The 14,449-nt window shown below is 36.5% G+C and overlaps 1 protein-coding gene across 1 annotated transcript in view; it reads left to right on the forward strand.

Moving 5' to 3' along the window:
- The window catches only part of LOC307184305 (uncharacterized protein), a 247,185-nt gene that overhangs the window by 16,204 nt on the left and 216,532 nt on the right, over positions 1–14,449 (forward strand). The window contains exon 2 of the mRNA XM_079917681.1: positions 1,940–2,021. Within this exon, the coding sequence (XP_079773807.1) occupies positions 1,942–2,021 (80 nt within the window). The 5' untranslated portion in view covers positions 1,940–1,941. The remainder of the gene's footprint in view (positions 1–1,939; positions 2,022–14,449) is intronic.

The following is a 14,449-nucleotide window of genomic DNA, read 5'->3' on the forward strand; positions in this document are numbered from 1 at the left end:
CTTGTCCAGACCTTGATTCTACTGTTGAAAACCAATAAAATAATGTTTTAAAGAATGTTTGGGGACCCCAGATATTCTGTACAAATGGATTTTCTGCAAAAATGGAAATTTGCCACTTAGGCAATTTTGAATTAGAAATTACATTTATTTGAATTATGAGGGGAGGTAAATATCCCCTTTTTCTCTACTTTGCCTTTAAAAATGACTTAGCATAAATAAAATGCCAGAAAGGGTGCCATGAATATCATTTAAATAATTTTTTTAAACTGTGTTAGTTTTTATAAAATTAGAATTTCTGGTTGGGTTCAAAAGGTCTGATTAGACACTGCATTAAATTGTACTTCTTTAGAAGTCTTGATAAACACTCTTTGATATACTGGTTTACTCACTGAAGTGAATTCAGTAAAATTCTATCTTTAATGTGTTCCTGTCATGTGATGCTTAAAATTATTCTGTGTAACTAAGTCAGAACCTCACTAAATCATCCTTAGAGTCACACCAAAAAAGACTTCATTGTTGTTAAAAGTGTAATTATGTTAGTTGGTTTGGGATGAAGGGCATGTCTTAACGTTAATAAACTCCTATGTACTGATTTCTGTTATGTCCAGGGAAGCTTGTAGGAGGTTCCAATGCACTTTGGGTCAATTGTGTCTATATTTTTAATTATATTAACAACTGTAATACATTGCCTCTTTTTTGTAATCATATTTTCAGTATAGTTGCTAGGGAGTTATTTGTACAGCAGGGACTACAAGTCTCTATGCCTTTCTGATGAAAGTATGTTCTTGAGCTTCCTTGCCTATATAGCATTTCATATCTTGCAGACATAAATCCCAGAGCTAAGCCTAGCTCGAATAGCTCTGTATAGTTTCACTTCCCCAAGGGTAGTTATATCATTTCTGAGATAAGAGGATCAATACAAAATAAGGTTCTCTAAGTAAGGGCTAAACCAATACCAAATATAGCATTGATGAAACATTTAGTGGCTTCCTGTTTGTGAAGTTCATCAAAGCTATAAAGCTGACTAAAACCAGGATTTGAGTTCTGCAGAAGACTACATGGTCACAAAATATCTGAGACAGTCTTTGTACTTGTAATTGTGCCCGGAGATTTCTATTTTTACCATAGATCATGATGGAATTCCCATTTAAGGCCCTTAACTTCTGATTAAATCACATATCTCATTATGATAAAATTTATTATGAACAAATGTCAATGTATTTCCATACTTTCTACTAGATTATGAACTGCTAGGGAGTATTCATTATGCTTTATCTTCTTTATATCCTCCAGAGTGTACTAGAGGATGCTTCTCATACATGAGATACTTGGCAAGAGCTAGTTTTCTGCCTGGCACTGTGCTAATTAATCAATTTAGATGCGATTTTTCTTGAATTCTCAGAACAACCCCATGAGGGAGGCACTCTTTAGTTCTCTTTCATGGATGAGTAACTTAAGGGAAAAAGAAGTTAAGTCACTTGACTAGAGGCAAACAGCTAGTTAAATATTAGAGCCAAAATTCATCTGTGTCACTGAACTCTTCCAAGATGTCTTATAGTTGGAATCATATAGTATGTAGCCTTTCGGATTGACTTGTTTCACTTAGTAATATGGGTTTAAGATTCCTCCATGTCTTTTCATGGCTAGATAGTTCATTTTTTTCTAGTGTCGAATAATATTCCATTGTCTGGATGTACCGCAGTTTATCCATTTATTTACCTACTGAAAGCCATTTTGCTTGCTTCCAAGATTTGGCAATTATGAATTAAGATGCTATAAACATTCATGTGCAGGTTTTTGTGTGGATATAAGTTTTCAACACCTTTGGGTAAATACCAAAGAATACTATTGCTAGATTGTTTGGTAAGAGTATGTTTACTTTTGTAAGAAACCACCAAACTGCCTTCCAAATTGACTGTGTCATTTTTCATCCCACCAGCAATGGATGCGAGTTCTCGTTGCTTCACATCCTCACCAGCATTTGGTGTCATCAGTGTTTCAGATTTGGGCCATTCTAATAGGTATGTAGTAGTATCTCGTTGTTTTAATTTCTAGTTCCCTAATGACATATGATGCTGAACATCTTTTCACATGCTTGTTTGCCATCTGTATATCTTTTCTGGTGAGGTGTCTGTTCAGGTCTGTGGCACACTTTAAAATATGGTTGTTTGTTTTCTCACTGTTGGGTTTTCTGAAATTGAAGTATAACTCTTATTGAGTTTTAAGAGTTCATTTTATATTTTGGATTACAATTCTTTATTATATATGTCTTTTGCAAATATTTTCTCCCAGTCTGTGGCTTTGTATTCTTTTACATTTGTATTCTTTTGACATTGTCTTTTGCAGAGCAGAAGTTTTTAATTTTAATGAAGTCCAGTTTATCAATTATTTCTTTTATGAATTGTGCCTTTGGTGTTGTCTCTAAAAGGTCATCAACACATTCAAGGTCATCTAGGTTTTCTCTTGTGTTCTAGAAGTTTTATAATTTCACATTTTACATTTAGATCTGTGATTCATTTTGAGTTAAATTTTGTGAAGGATGTAAGGTCTGTGTCTAGATTCACTCAAGTTGTTCCAACACTATTTATTGAAAAGACTCTCTTTGCTTCATTGTATTGTTTTTGTGCCTTTGTCAAATATCAGTTTACTACAATTATGAGCATGTATTTTGGGGCTCTATATTTTGTTTCATTAATCTATTTGTCTGTTCTTTTACCATTACCATACTATCTTTTTTTTTTAACATCTTTATTGGAGTATAATTGCTTTACAATGGTGTGTTAGTTTCTGCTGCATAACAGAGTGAATCAGCTGTACATAGACATATATCCTCATATCCCCTCCCTCTTGTATCTCCCTCCCAACCCTCCCTATCCCACCCCTCTAGGTGGTCACAAAGCACCGAGCTGATCTCCCTGTGCTATGCAGCTGCTTCCCACTAGCTATCTATTTTACATTTCATTACCATACTATCTTAATTACTGTAGCTTTTATAGTAAGTTGTCTTGAAGTCAGGTGGTGTCAGTCTTACAATATTGTAAGATGTTCTTCTTCTTCTTCAATATTGAGCTGACTTTTCTGAGGCTTTTACCTTTCCATATACTCTTTAGAATCAGTTTGTCTATTTCCACAGAATAATTTGCTAGAATTTTGATTGGGATTGTGTTGAATCTACTAAGTTGGGAAGAACTCACATATTGACAATACTGAATCTTTCTATCCATGAACATAGTTCTTTGATGTCTTTCATCAGAGCTTTGTAGTTTTTCTCATGTAGATCTTGGCATATTTCGTTAGATATATGCCTAAATATTTCCTTTTTGTGGTGCTAGTGTAAAGGATAATGTGCTTTTTTTTATAAGTAAAGTTTTATTGGAACACAGTCACAGTCTTTCATGTACATATTTTCTGTTGTGCTACAAAGCAGAGTTCAGTACTTGCCATAGAAATTATGTGATCCACAGATTTTAAAATATTTCCTATCTCACCTTTACAGAAAAAGTTTTCTGACCCCTTGTCTGGAGGAGTAACTTTCAAACTCCAACTCACACTGGAAAATATATTTTACTTGCTGATCCTGTACACACATTTCAGCAATTAAAATATTACAGATGCCTGAGTGTGGGGTTGCCAGATTTACCTATAAGTAAAAAGCAATAAAGGATAATGTACTTTAAATTTCATATTCTTCTTGTTAATTATTGGTGTATAGGAAAGTGATTAATTTTTCTATATTAATCTTGTATTCTGCAATTTTGCTATACTTAGTTCCAAGAGTTTTTTGGTTTGTTTTTTATTTTTTTTAGTTTTCTACATAGCTGATCATGTCCTCTGTGAACAAAGACCATTTTATTTCTTCTTTCCCAATCTGTATACCTTTTATTTCCTTTTCTTATTGCATTAGCTAGAACTTCCAGTATGATATTGAAAAGCAGTAGTGAAGGAAAATCCTTGCCTTTTTCTTAGCTGGGAAGCTTTGGGTTTCTTATCATTAAGTATGATGCTAGCTCTAGGCTTTTTGTGGATGTTCTTTACCAAGTTGAAGAAATTCTACTCTATTCCTGGTTTACTAAGAGTTTTATCATGAATGGGTGTTGGATTTTGTCAAATGCTTTTCTCATCTGTTAATATGTCATGTGATTTTTTTTTTTTTTTAGCCTGTTGATGTGCTGGATTACATTAATTGATTTTTGAATGTTGAACCTGCTTTGCATTGCCTGGGATAAATCCCCCTTGGTCATCGTGTATAATTCTTTTATACACTATTTGATTCAATTCATTAATATGAGGATTTGTTGAGGATTTTTACACCATTGTTCATGAGAGATACTGGCCTGTAGTTCTCTTTTCTTATAATATCTTTTTCTGGTTTTGGTATTAGAGTAATGCTGGCCTTGTAGAATGAGTTAGGAAGTGCTCCCTCTTCTTTTATCTTCTGGAAGGGATTGCAAAGAGTTGTCATAATTTCTTCCTTAAACGTTTGGTAGAAATCATGGGTAGAAACATCTGGGCCTGGTACTTTCTGTTTTGAAAGGTTATTAATTTTTTATTTCTTTAATAGATATAGGCCTATTCAAGTTGTCTATTTCTTCTTGAGTTTTGACAAGTTGTGTCTTTCAAGGAATTGGTTTGTTTCATCTAGATTATCGAATTTGTGGTCATAGAGTTATTAACAATATTCCTTTATTATCCTTTTAATGTCCATAGAATAGTGATCCATATTTAATTTCTGATATTAGTAATTTGTGTTTTCTCTCCTTTTTTTTTTTTAGTTAACATGGCTAGAGTCTTATCAATTAACCTTTTCAAAGGATGACTTTTTAAAAAATTTTCTCTATTGATTTCTGTTCTTTTTTTCCTAATATGTGCATTCAGTGCTATAAACTTCTATCTAAGCACTGCTTTTACTACATCCCATATATTTTGATAAATTGTATTTTTATTTTCATTCAGTTTAAAATGTTTTATAATTTCTCTTGAGATTTCTTCTTTTACCCATGTGTTATTTAGAATCTCAATCTCTTTCTCTCTCTCTCTCTCTTTATTTATTTATTTTGAAGTTTTCCAGCTATCTCCCTTTTCTTGATTTCCAGTTTAATTCCATTGTGGTCTGAAAGTATGCATTGTATAATGTATTCTCTTCTTTTAAATTTGTTAAGGTGTGTTTTATGGTCCAGAATGTGGTTTATCACGGTGAATGTTCCATATGAGCTTGAGATAAATGTGTATTCTGCTGTTGTTGGATGAAGTAGTCTATAGTTGTCAGTATATCCAGTTGGTTAATAGTGTGATTGAGTTCAACCTTGTCCTTAATGATTTTCTGGCTGCTTGGATCTCTCTATCTCTGATAGAGAGATATTAAAGTTGCAATTATAATAGTGGATTCATTTATTTCTCCTTGAAGTTCTACCATTTTTTGTCTAATGTATTTTGATGTTCTGTTGTTAGGCACATACACGTTAAGGATTGTTTTATATTCTTAGAGTATTAACCCCTTATCATTATGTATTGCTCCTCTTTATTCATGATAACTTTCCTGTTCTGAAGTCGTATAGTCTGAAATTATTCTAGCTACTCCTCTTTTCTTTTTTTAAAAATTTATTTATTTTGTTTATTTTTATTTTTGGCTGTGTTGGGTCTTCATTGCTGCACGCGGGCTTTCTCTAGTTGCAGTGAGTGGGGGCTACTCTTCATTCTGGTGTCCGGGCTTCTCATTGCAGTGGCTTCTTGTTGTGGAGCACAGGCTCTAGGCACGTGGGCTTCAGTAGTTGTGGCATGCAGGCTCAGTAGTTGTAGCTCGCAGGCTGTAGAGCACAGGCTCAGTAGTTGTGGCGCACGGGCTTAGTTGCTCCGGGGCATGTGGGATCTTCCTGGACCAGGGCTCGAACCTGTGTCCCCTTCATTGGCAGGCGGATTCCTAACCACTGCATCACCAGGGAAACCCCTCTTTTCTTTTGATTATTGTTAACATGGTATATATTTCTCTATCCCTTTAGTTTTAATCAGTATGTGTGTTTGTATTTAAACTGGGTTTGTTTTGGACAACATATAGTTGCATCTTGTTTTTTGATCCACTCTGACAATCTCTGTCTTTTAAGTGGCACGTTTAGACCATTGATATTTAAAGTGATTATTCATATGGTTGGATTAATATTTACTGTATTTCTCACTGCGCTCTATTTGTTGCTCTTGTTCTTTGCTCCTATTTTGTCTTCCACACTTTTTCTGCCTTTCATGATTTTAATTGAACATGTTATGTAACTTCATCTTCTTGCCTTTCTTAGCATACCAACTACACTTCTTTTTCTTTGTTAGTGGTTGCCCTAGAGTTTGCAATATACATTTACAACTAATCCCAATTTCAAATAACATTTCATAGTTAGTATGAGTACCTTATAATAACAAAACATTCCTAATTCCTCCATCTTGTCCCTTGTATCACTGCTGTCATTCATTTCACTTATACATAAGCATACACACACACACACACACATGCATACATATGTATACATAATAGAATACCTTGTTGCTATTATTTTGAACGAATAGTTAACTGTTAGATCAATTAAGAATAAGAAAAATAAAAGTTTTAATTTTACCTCTATTTATTCCTTCTCCAATATGCTCTTCCTTTCTTTATGTTGATCCAAGTTTCTGACCTATGTTATTTTCCTTCTCTCTAAAGAACTTCTTTTAATAGGTCTACCGGCAACAAATTTCTTCAATTTTTGTTTGTCTGAAAAAGTTTTTATTTCTCTTTCATTTTTGAAGGATAATTTCACAGGATACTATTCTGGTGGTAGGCTTTTTCTCTCAACACTTTAAATATTTCACTCTACTCTTCTTTGAGGAGAAGTCAGAAGTAATTCTTATTTTTGATCCTCTATAGGTAAGGTGTTTTTTCCCTCTGACTTCTTTCAAGGTTTTTTTTTTTATCTTTTGATATTTGAATGTGATATGCCTAGGTGTAGTTTTTTTGGCATTTGTCTTGCCTGACGTTCTCTAAGCTTCCTGCATCTGTGGTTTGGTGTATGACATTAATTTGGGGGAAATTCTTAGTCATTATTGCCTCAAACATTGCTTCTCTTTCTTCCTCTCTTTCTTCTCCTTCTGGTATTGCCATTATATGTATGTTAAAACTTTCGTAGTTGTCCCACAGTTCTTAGATATTCCATTCTGTTTTTTTTTTCATTCTTTTTTCTCTTTGTCTTTCAGTTTTAGAAGTTCTATTGTCATATCCTCAAGCTCAGTGATTCTTTCCTCAACTGAGTGCAATCTACTAATGAGCCTATCACAAGCACTCTTCATTTCTGTTACAGTGTTTTTGATCTCTAGCATTTCCTTCTGATTTTTCTTAGAATTTCCACCTTTCTGTTTACATTATCTATCTGTTCCTGCATGTTGTCTACTTTTCCCATTAAAGCCCGTAGCATACTAGTCAGAGATTTAAAAATCCCTGGTCTGGTAATTCCAACATTTTTGCCATATCTGACTCTCATTCTGATGTTTGTTTCATTTTTTTAAACTGTATTTTTTGCCTTTTAGTATGCCTTGTAATTTTTTGTTGAAAGGTGAATATGGTGGGTAATGTGCTGGGTAAAAGGAACTGTAGTAAATAGGCCTTTAGTAATGTATTGGTAAGGTGTAGGGGGAGGGGAAGCATACTATAGACCTATGAATAGGGCTCAGTCTTTTGGTGAGTCTGTGCCCCTGAGCTGTGAACTTCACCAGTGCTTCTCAATCCCTCCCCATCTCCCCTGCCTTGGCTCCAGCTGGTTGGCTAGAGGGGGCTGGAGTTGAGTATTTCTCTTCCCCCAGGATGGATAGGCCCTGATGAAACCCCATCAGGTCAACCTGTGGTAAAATTGTTTCTCCTGAGGGCAAGCCTTGTAGTAAGAACAGTATGCTCTGGTGTGTTTCAGGATGGTTCCTTCTCCCCTCCCTCTGCTGGAATTTGCTGATATTCTCTGATTTTCTCTGTGAGGACCTGGTAGAGTTCTTGGAGGTAAAACTTACAAAAGTGTGGGTACCCCTCTATGACTGGGTCCCCATGGATTTCTTTTTTTTAACTCTTGGAGTTTTCCACACTGAGCCTCCAGCAATTTGTCAATTATAGTTCAAGTTTTCCTAACCCAGCACTGGTTTCCTCAGAGGTTTCTGCTCTGGTAAGTTGTAATTCTCTGTATTTACCTGTCTCTCTAGTTTAGGGGGCAGTAGTTTGTCCTGTGACCTCATATCTCTGAGGGATCTAAGAAGAGTTGTTGATTTTTCAGTTTGTTTAGTTTTTTACTTATTAGGATGGACTTGTGACTTCTAAGTTTCTTACATGCTGGACCAGAAACAAGAAGTCTGCCTGAACTCTTAATAACCACCAGGCCCCATGTTTTCCCACTAACTAATGGTTGACTTGAATTCTCTGTGTATAGTATCTTAGCTTGGGCTATACAGGAAGCAGAGTCTGGGTTAAAGGCTAATGTGCTATTATTTTAGTAAGGAGTTCAATCACAGGGAGCAAGAGGGAGGGCAAAGGGGAATGAGGAAGGAAGAAGAACCAGTATGAAGATGTGTTATCAAACTGGCCACTGCCTGGTATTGAGCCTAATTGCCCAATTTCAAGGGGCTCTTGAAGAGGCCATTTAAAGAATTACTTTTCAGAAGAGCCTCTGGGGTAGAGGTGGGAGTAAGTATTCATCTGCTGACCTATTCTCCCATTCATCGCAGTTTTACTCCTTGGTTTAACTCCTTTCCTCCACACTTTTGGGTTGTACATGTGTTGGCAAAAAAAAAAAAAAAAGAGGTCCCATGGTATCTTAGTTTGCATTCCTCTGAAAGCAGAGCCTAGACAAGGGCTTAGGGTTTATGTAATTTATTTGGACAGTGATCTCAGAAAGTAGGGGTGAGGAAGTTGGGAGAAAGAGAGAAGGAGAAAAAGACAATATAGGGTGCATTATTGCAGTCCCTGCTGTAAGCAATAGGAGCTCCAACCTACCAGGAATTTTGAGAAATATACAGAATTCCTCTCAGAATTATCCATCCATAAGATGAGAAGCTGGACCATTTACTCACTGTCTTCTAACTCCCATTTATTGAGAGTTACCCCCTTGGGGCTGTAACTCTCTTCCCTTTCTGGGCAGTGCTTACATGTGGACTGAGAGTACTTCTGGGACTTTGGAAAAGTCTCCGAGCTTAAAAAAGCAGAGATTTGCACAGTCAGTGTGAGTTTGATATTGAGTACAACTGCCCACCACAGAGTTGAGCCAAAGAGATGTGCCATGGATTATTAGTTGCCTTAGGGAACAGGGAAGCATTAGGGCAGATGGTCAGAAGAGTATTTCTTTTGTAGGATAGTGTGAGATTAGCCTTCCAGAATGGTGCTGACATGCTTATTTTGAGTGGCTCGCATTGTTTATATAGCCGGGGGCTCTGCTACAAACATTTGCCCAGGACTCCACACACCCTAGGGGGAGCCCTGCCTCTGTGAAGCAGGTTGGAATCCTGCAAACTGACGGCAGTGGCTGCAGCTGAAACAAAAGTAAGAAGGGGAGGACTTACAGTGTCATTTACTAGGTAACTGATATCCTTGCTTAGGTGCTTCTTCAGAAAAGTTTTTTTACAGAAGATTTTTAGAATCTATATTCCTCTATTACATATAGAATAACATTTGCAAATGTTTCATGAATGAGTCAACATATGGGGTGGGTTGAAAAATGTGGCTGCAAATTCTTTTCACCCTCGTATGTATATTCCTTCCAATTCAGAGTTGGAGTCTTTTTCTCCACCCTCTTGAATCTGGACTGGCAGGTAACTTTCTTCTTTTAGTTTATAAAGTCTCTAGATCAAGAGGAGCTATACTACTAGAGGTGGTCTTGTGACTCCCTCTGACCCATAAAATGAAGTGAAAGTGAAATTTTGCAAATTCTGGTCTTGAAGCTTCTGCTTTCACCCTCTCCACTGAGACCAGCATGGAAGGAGTCTAGCCAGTGTTTTCTACTGGAGAAGGAAAGGCAATGTGGGGGAGAAAATCAAGACACCCTAGCTGATGGCCAGCAACCACTCCCAAATGTGAGTAAGGCCATGTGGATCCTCCAGCCTGGCCACCTTTAGAGCTCAACAAACTCACATGAGTGAGTCCAGGCAAAGGCAGATAGGACTGCTCAGCCAAGCCACAGAATCATGAGAAATACTAAATTATTGTTGTTTTAAGACATTAAGCTTTCGGTGGTTTGTTATGTGGCAACAGATACCTAATATAACATAACGAAAATACTAAAAGCCTTTGGAAGCATTTTTATGCTTCAACTAAATAGATGACTAAATTAAATGATGTGTTAATAAAATTTGCAAATACTAATAAGGTTTCATGGTGACCTTTTCTGTATTTAACCAATGAAGAAAACACAAAGGAGGAGTTGCCGTTCCATGCTAGAAAGTAAGCTTATGAAAATTACACCTCAGTGAAATAAATAAAAGGGCAAATAGTACCTTAAATAGTCCATGTAACTACAGAGAACAATTTATATGTGTATGAATTCTTGGCTTCTAGGAAAAGAAGTAACTGAAAAGAAGTCACTTTAGTGACTGTCAGGATGTGATTGAAAAGATGATGCCATTTTGTACTCTGGTCTAATTCTAAATGATTTTGTGGATCATAGCCGTTACTAACATTTACTGAAAAGGCTTGATGGAAGAGCTCTGTTGGCTGAGTAGGGACTATGTTGTACTTGTGGTGCTCCAAAAGTTTCAGAAAGTGGCAATGATTGGAAAGGAGAGGAGAAGCCCAAGAAAATAGATTCCTTATTTTTGGACTTTGCTTGAGTCTATCATGTCCAAAGAGCCAGAGATACCTCATTTTCTTCTAACCATAGAGAGGAAATATCACATCCTGCCTTTAAAATTTGTAGCAGCAGAAATTTGAGTTTTGTTACAAAATGGAAAAAGAGACCTGATAGATTTTCACAAATCACTAATTGAAAGAAATCCTTTTTGCATAGTACTGGGTACAGTAATACTGGTTCTTTGACCAAGTGATACATTGTCCTACATAATCTACATATCTAGATTATACAAATTGGTAGCTCATGGGCCAAGTCTATCTACCTTTGGGTATATTTTGTTTAGCCTGCATTGTGTATAAACATAGTGTGTTACAAAAATTGAGATGCCTTTTAAAAATCCAAGAGCTTTCACACAAAATTCCATACTTTCAGCATTTCTTGAAAATTGGATGATCTAACCACAGGTCTAAAGTGAGGGATAGCACCCACCTTAGACAGATCCCATGTTCTCCAGCCAGCAGGCTACACTGATTACCTTATCCGTCTGGTTGCTGTAGGCAAGTGCCAGCATTTATAGACTCATTTCAAAGGGGCAAGCATCCTGGTAATCTGGACTTACTGACTATTTAAACAGCAGTAAGTGGTTTGATTTCCCACAAGTGGAAAATGATCATAAAAAGTCATTTACATATGAAATATCCATTTTAAGTCATTTCCACTACTAAAAAAGCTCCAGTTCAGGCAGGGCGTTCATAGGTTTAGGTAAAATGTTTTAGGGAATGCTTCACAGCTGATAAAGACTTGCTCCCACTCTGACGAGAGGAAGAGAGGAAAGTCCAGAGTTACTTGGATTGAAAGAGGACCTATGTTTTACTTTTGGTATCCCTTGGGGAACAAAGGCTGAGTCTGGGCAGAGAGAACCATAGACAGCTCCCGCTCAGAAGCACCAAAGACCTATAGACTTAGAGGGACCTGTTGAAAGGATATCATGTACCTCACACGCAACCTGAGTGAATGGTGTTTGAGGACAGGATACTCCACTCTCCACCTTTTCCCTAATGCCTTGGCTTGGTAGAAGATCCTAGAACTTTGACAGAATGCATTTAAAAGGATCAGGGAACCCAAAGAGAGCTCATATCAAGTTTCCCACAATCTCAGTGAAATGGTGCTTTGAGTCAGAAATTACTATAGAAAATAGAGGATTTATTTATTTATTTAATTGAAGTATAGTGATTTAAAACGTTGTGTTAGTTTCTGTTGTACAGCAAAGTGATTTGGATATAAATATATATACATATTCTTTTCCATTATGGTTTATTACAGAATATTGAATCTAGTTCCCTGTTCTACACAACAGGACCTTGTTTTTTATCCATCTTATATATAATACTTTGCATCTGCTAGTCTCAAACTCCCAATCCAACCCTCCCCTGCCCCCTGACTTACTTACTTCCCTTAGTATGATAATCTCTGGGTCCATCCATGTAGCTGCAAATGGCATTATCTCACTCCTTTTTATGGCTGAGTAATATTTCATTGTATATGTATGCCACATCTTCTTTATCCATTCATCTGTTGATAGACATTTAGGTTGTTTCCATGTCTTGGCTACTGTAAATAGTGCTGCTGTGAACATTGGGGTGCATGTATCTTTTTGAATTACAGCTTTTTCTGGATATATGCCCAGGAGTGGGATTGCTGGATCATATGGCAACTCTGTTGTTAGTTTTTTGAGGACCCTCCATATTGTTCTCCATAGTGGCTGCACCAATTTACATTCCCACCAACAGTGTAGGTGGATTCCTTTTTTTCCACACTAGAGGTTTTTATTATTAATACACCTAGAATTGTGGACTGAGATCCATGTCCATTATATTGTCAAAGAAATACACTTATTTTAGGAAGGAAAAAATATATTCCATTAAGTACAGTTAGTTTGTGTTTTCAAGGTATTGTGTTATTTTTGTTCCTTAACACTAAGTTTACAAAATACATCCTGTGATTCTGCACTTGATTATTACACTGAATATTAGAATCGTGATCCCTAGAGTTAATTGCCTTCACATGTGTTTGGTCATTTGCTGCCAGCTGTGTCTTTGTTTTAAGAGCATCCTTATGTTTCTCCTTCACACCAGCCAGAAACATTTCCAGCGCTATGCACAAGTAATGGCTCTTTAAATTACCACCATCCAGTCATCTTCCAAACAGGTTTTCTTCAAGAGTCAGCAAATGAACAGGACCTTCAAGGACTGCTCTCCAAATAAGTGGATCTTCTACTTTACATGGACTGAGTTCCCACTGGGAATTCCAGGTTTTTATTTCAGAGCATCAAGACACATTGTTGTTCATTCTTAAACCTTAGTTGAGAGTTCCAATGGAAATTCTATCAATATGACAACTGTATTCACTCATTTATTTAAAAAATATATGTTGAATAGCAACTATGTGCTCAGGATGCCATATAAGATCCAATAGCTGCTCTCTGGGAGCTAACAACCTTCTGGTGAGAGATGAATATATGCATGATTATAAAGGGACATGAAAGTGCTATGGTGAAAGTAGGCACAAGGCAGCAAAGGACAAAAATTGGTGGGTGGGTGGGAAGTCAGAGTACAAAGGAGGTCAAGAAGCATTTTGCTGATGTAATATCCAAAGTATGTTTTGAAGTAAGGAGTTGGAATTATTTAAGAGAATGAACAAGGACCAAAACCTTGAATGCCGTATTAGGAAATTTGGACTTTACCCAGAACTGAGTGTGGTTCCATGTGGCACCAGTAAAGAATTCTAACCAAGAAGGGGGCTTGATCTGATTTCCCTTTTAGAATGAGCACTTTGGTGATAGTGTGGAGGATGAATTAGGAGCATGGTAAAGCCAGGGCAAAAAGATATGTCTTAGGAGGCAGTTAAAATAACTTAGATAATAAATTATAAGAATCAGAACTCAGGCACTAGAAGTAAGAATATATAGTGCCTGAATTTTATATATATATATATATACACACACACACACACACACACACACACATATATATATGAGGTAGACGCAAAAGATATTAATATGGAAGAGTATGTTCTGAGGACTAGCTGTATGTATGGGGTGAAAAAAGGAAGGAGTCAAGGATGATTTCAAATTTTCTGCTTGGGTAATTGGTTGTGTAATTGATCATTCACAATATTAATGAACAAGTTGGAGGAACATCCCTTAGGAGACTGATGATTAATGAATCTTTGGACTTGTTGACTTTGTGGGGCCAGTGGAACAGTCACATAGAGATTCTAGTTAGCATTTGGATATATGGGTCTGGAGAACATGGAAAAGCTGGGCTGGAAATAAATATTTTGGGTCCTTGGCACATAGAGGATAGCTAAAACCTTGAGAATGAATGAGATGATCCAATGAGTGTTTATAAAGGGAAAATAGAAGAGTACCAATTACAGATTTGTGGGGCACACTGACTGTTAAAGGATTGTCATTTGAAGAGGAGTGTGTAAAACACTTTTCTGAAAACAAGCAACTAGAAGAGCAAGAAGAAAACTAAGGGAAGGTGGAATTTGGGAGCAAATGGAAGAATGAATTGAGAGAGAGAGAAAGAGAAATTTCAGCTAGAACTAAGATTTCAAGGGCTAAATAGAGGTGCTGATTTATTTAGACTTTTTAAATTCCAATCCAATTA

The sequence above is a fragment of the Stenella coeruleoalba genome (assembly GCF_951394435.1).
Source record: "Stenella coeruleoalba genome assembly, chromosome: 3".
NCBI classification, from domain to species: domain Eukaryota; kingdom Metazoa; phylum Chordata; class Mammalia; order Artiodactyla; family Delphinidae; genus Stenella; species Stenella coeruleoalba.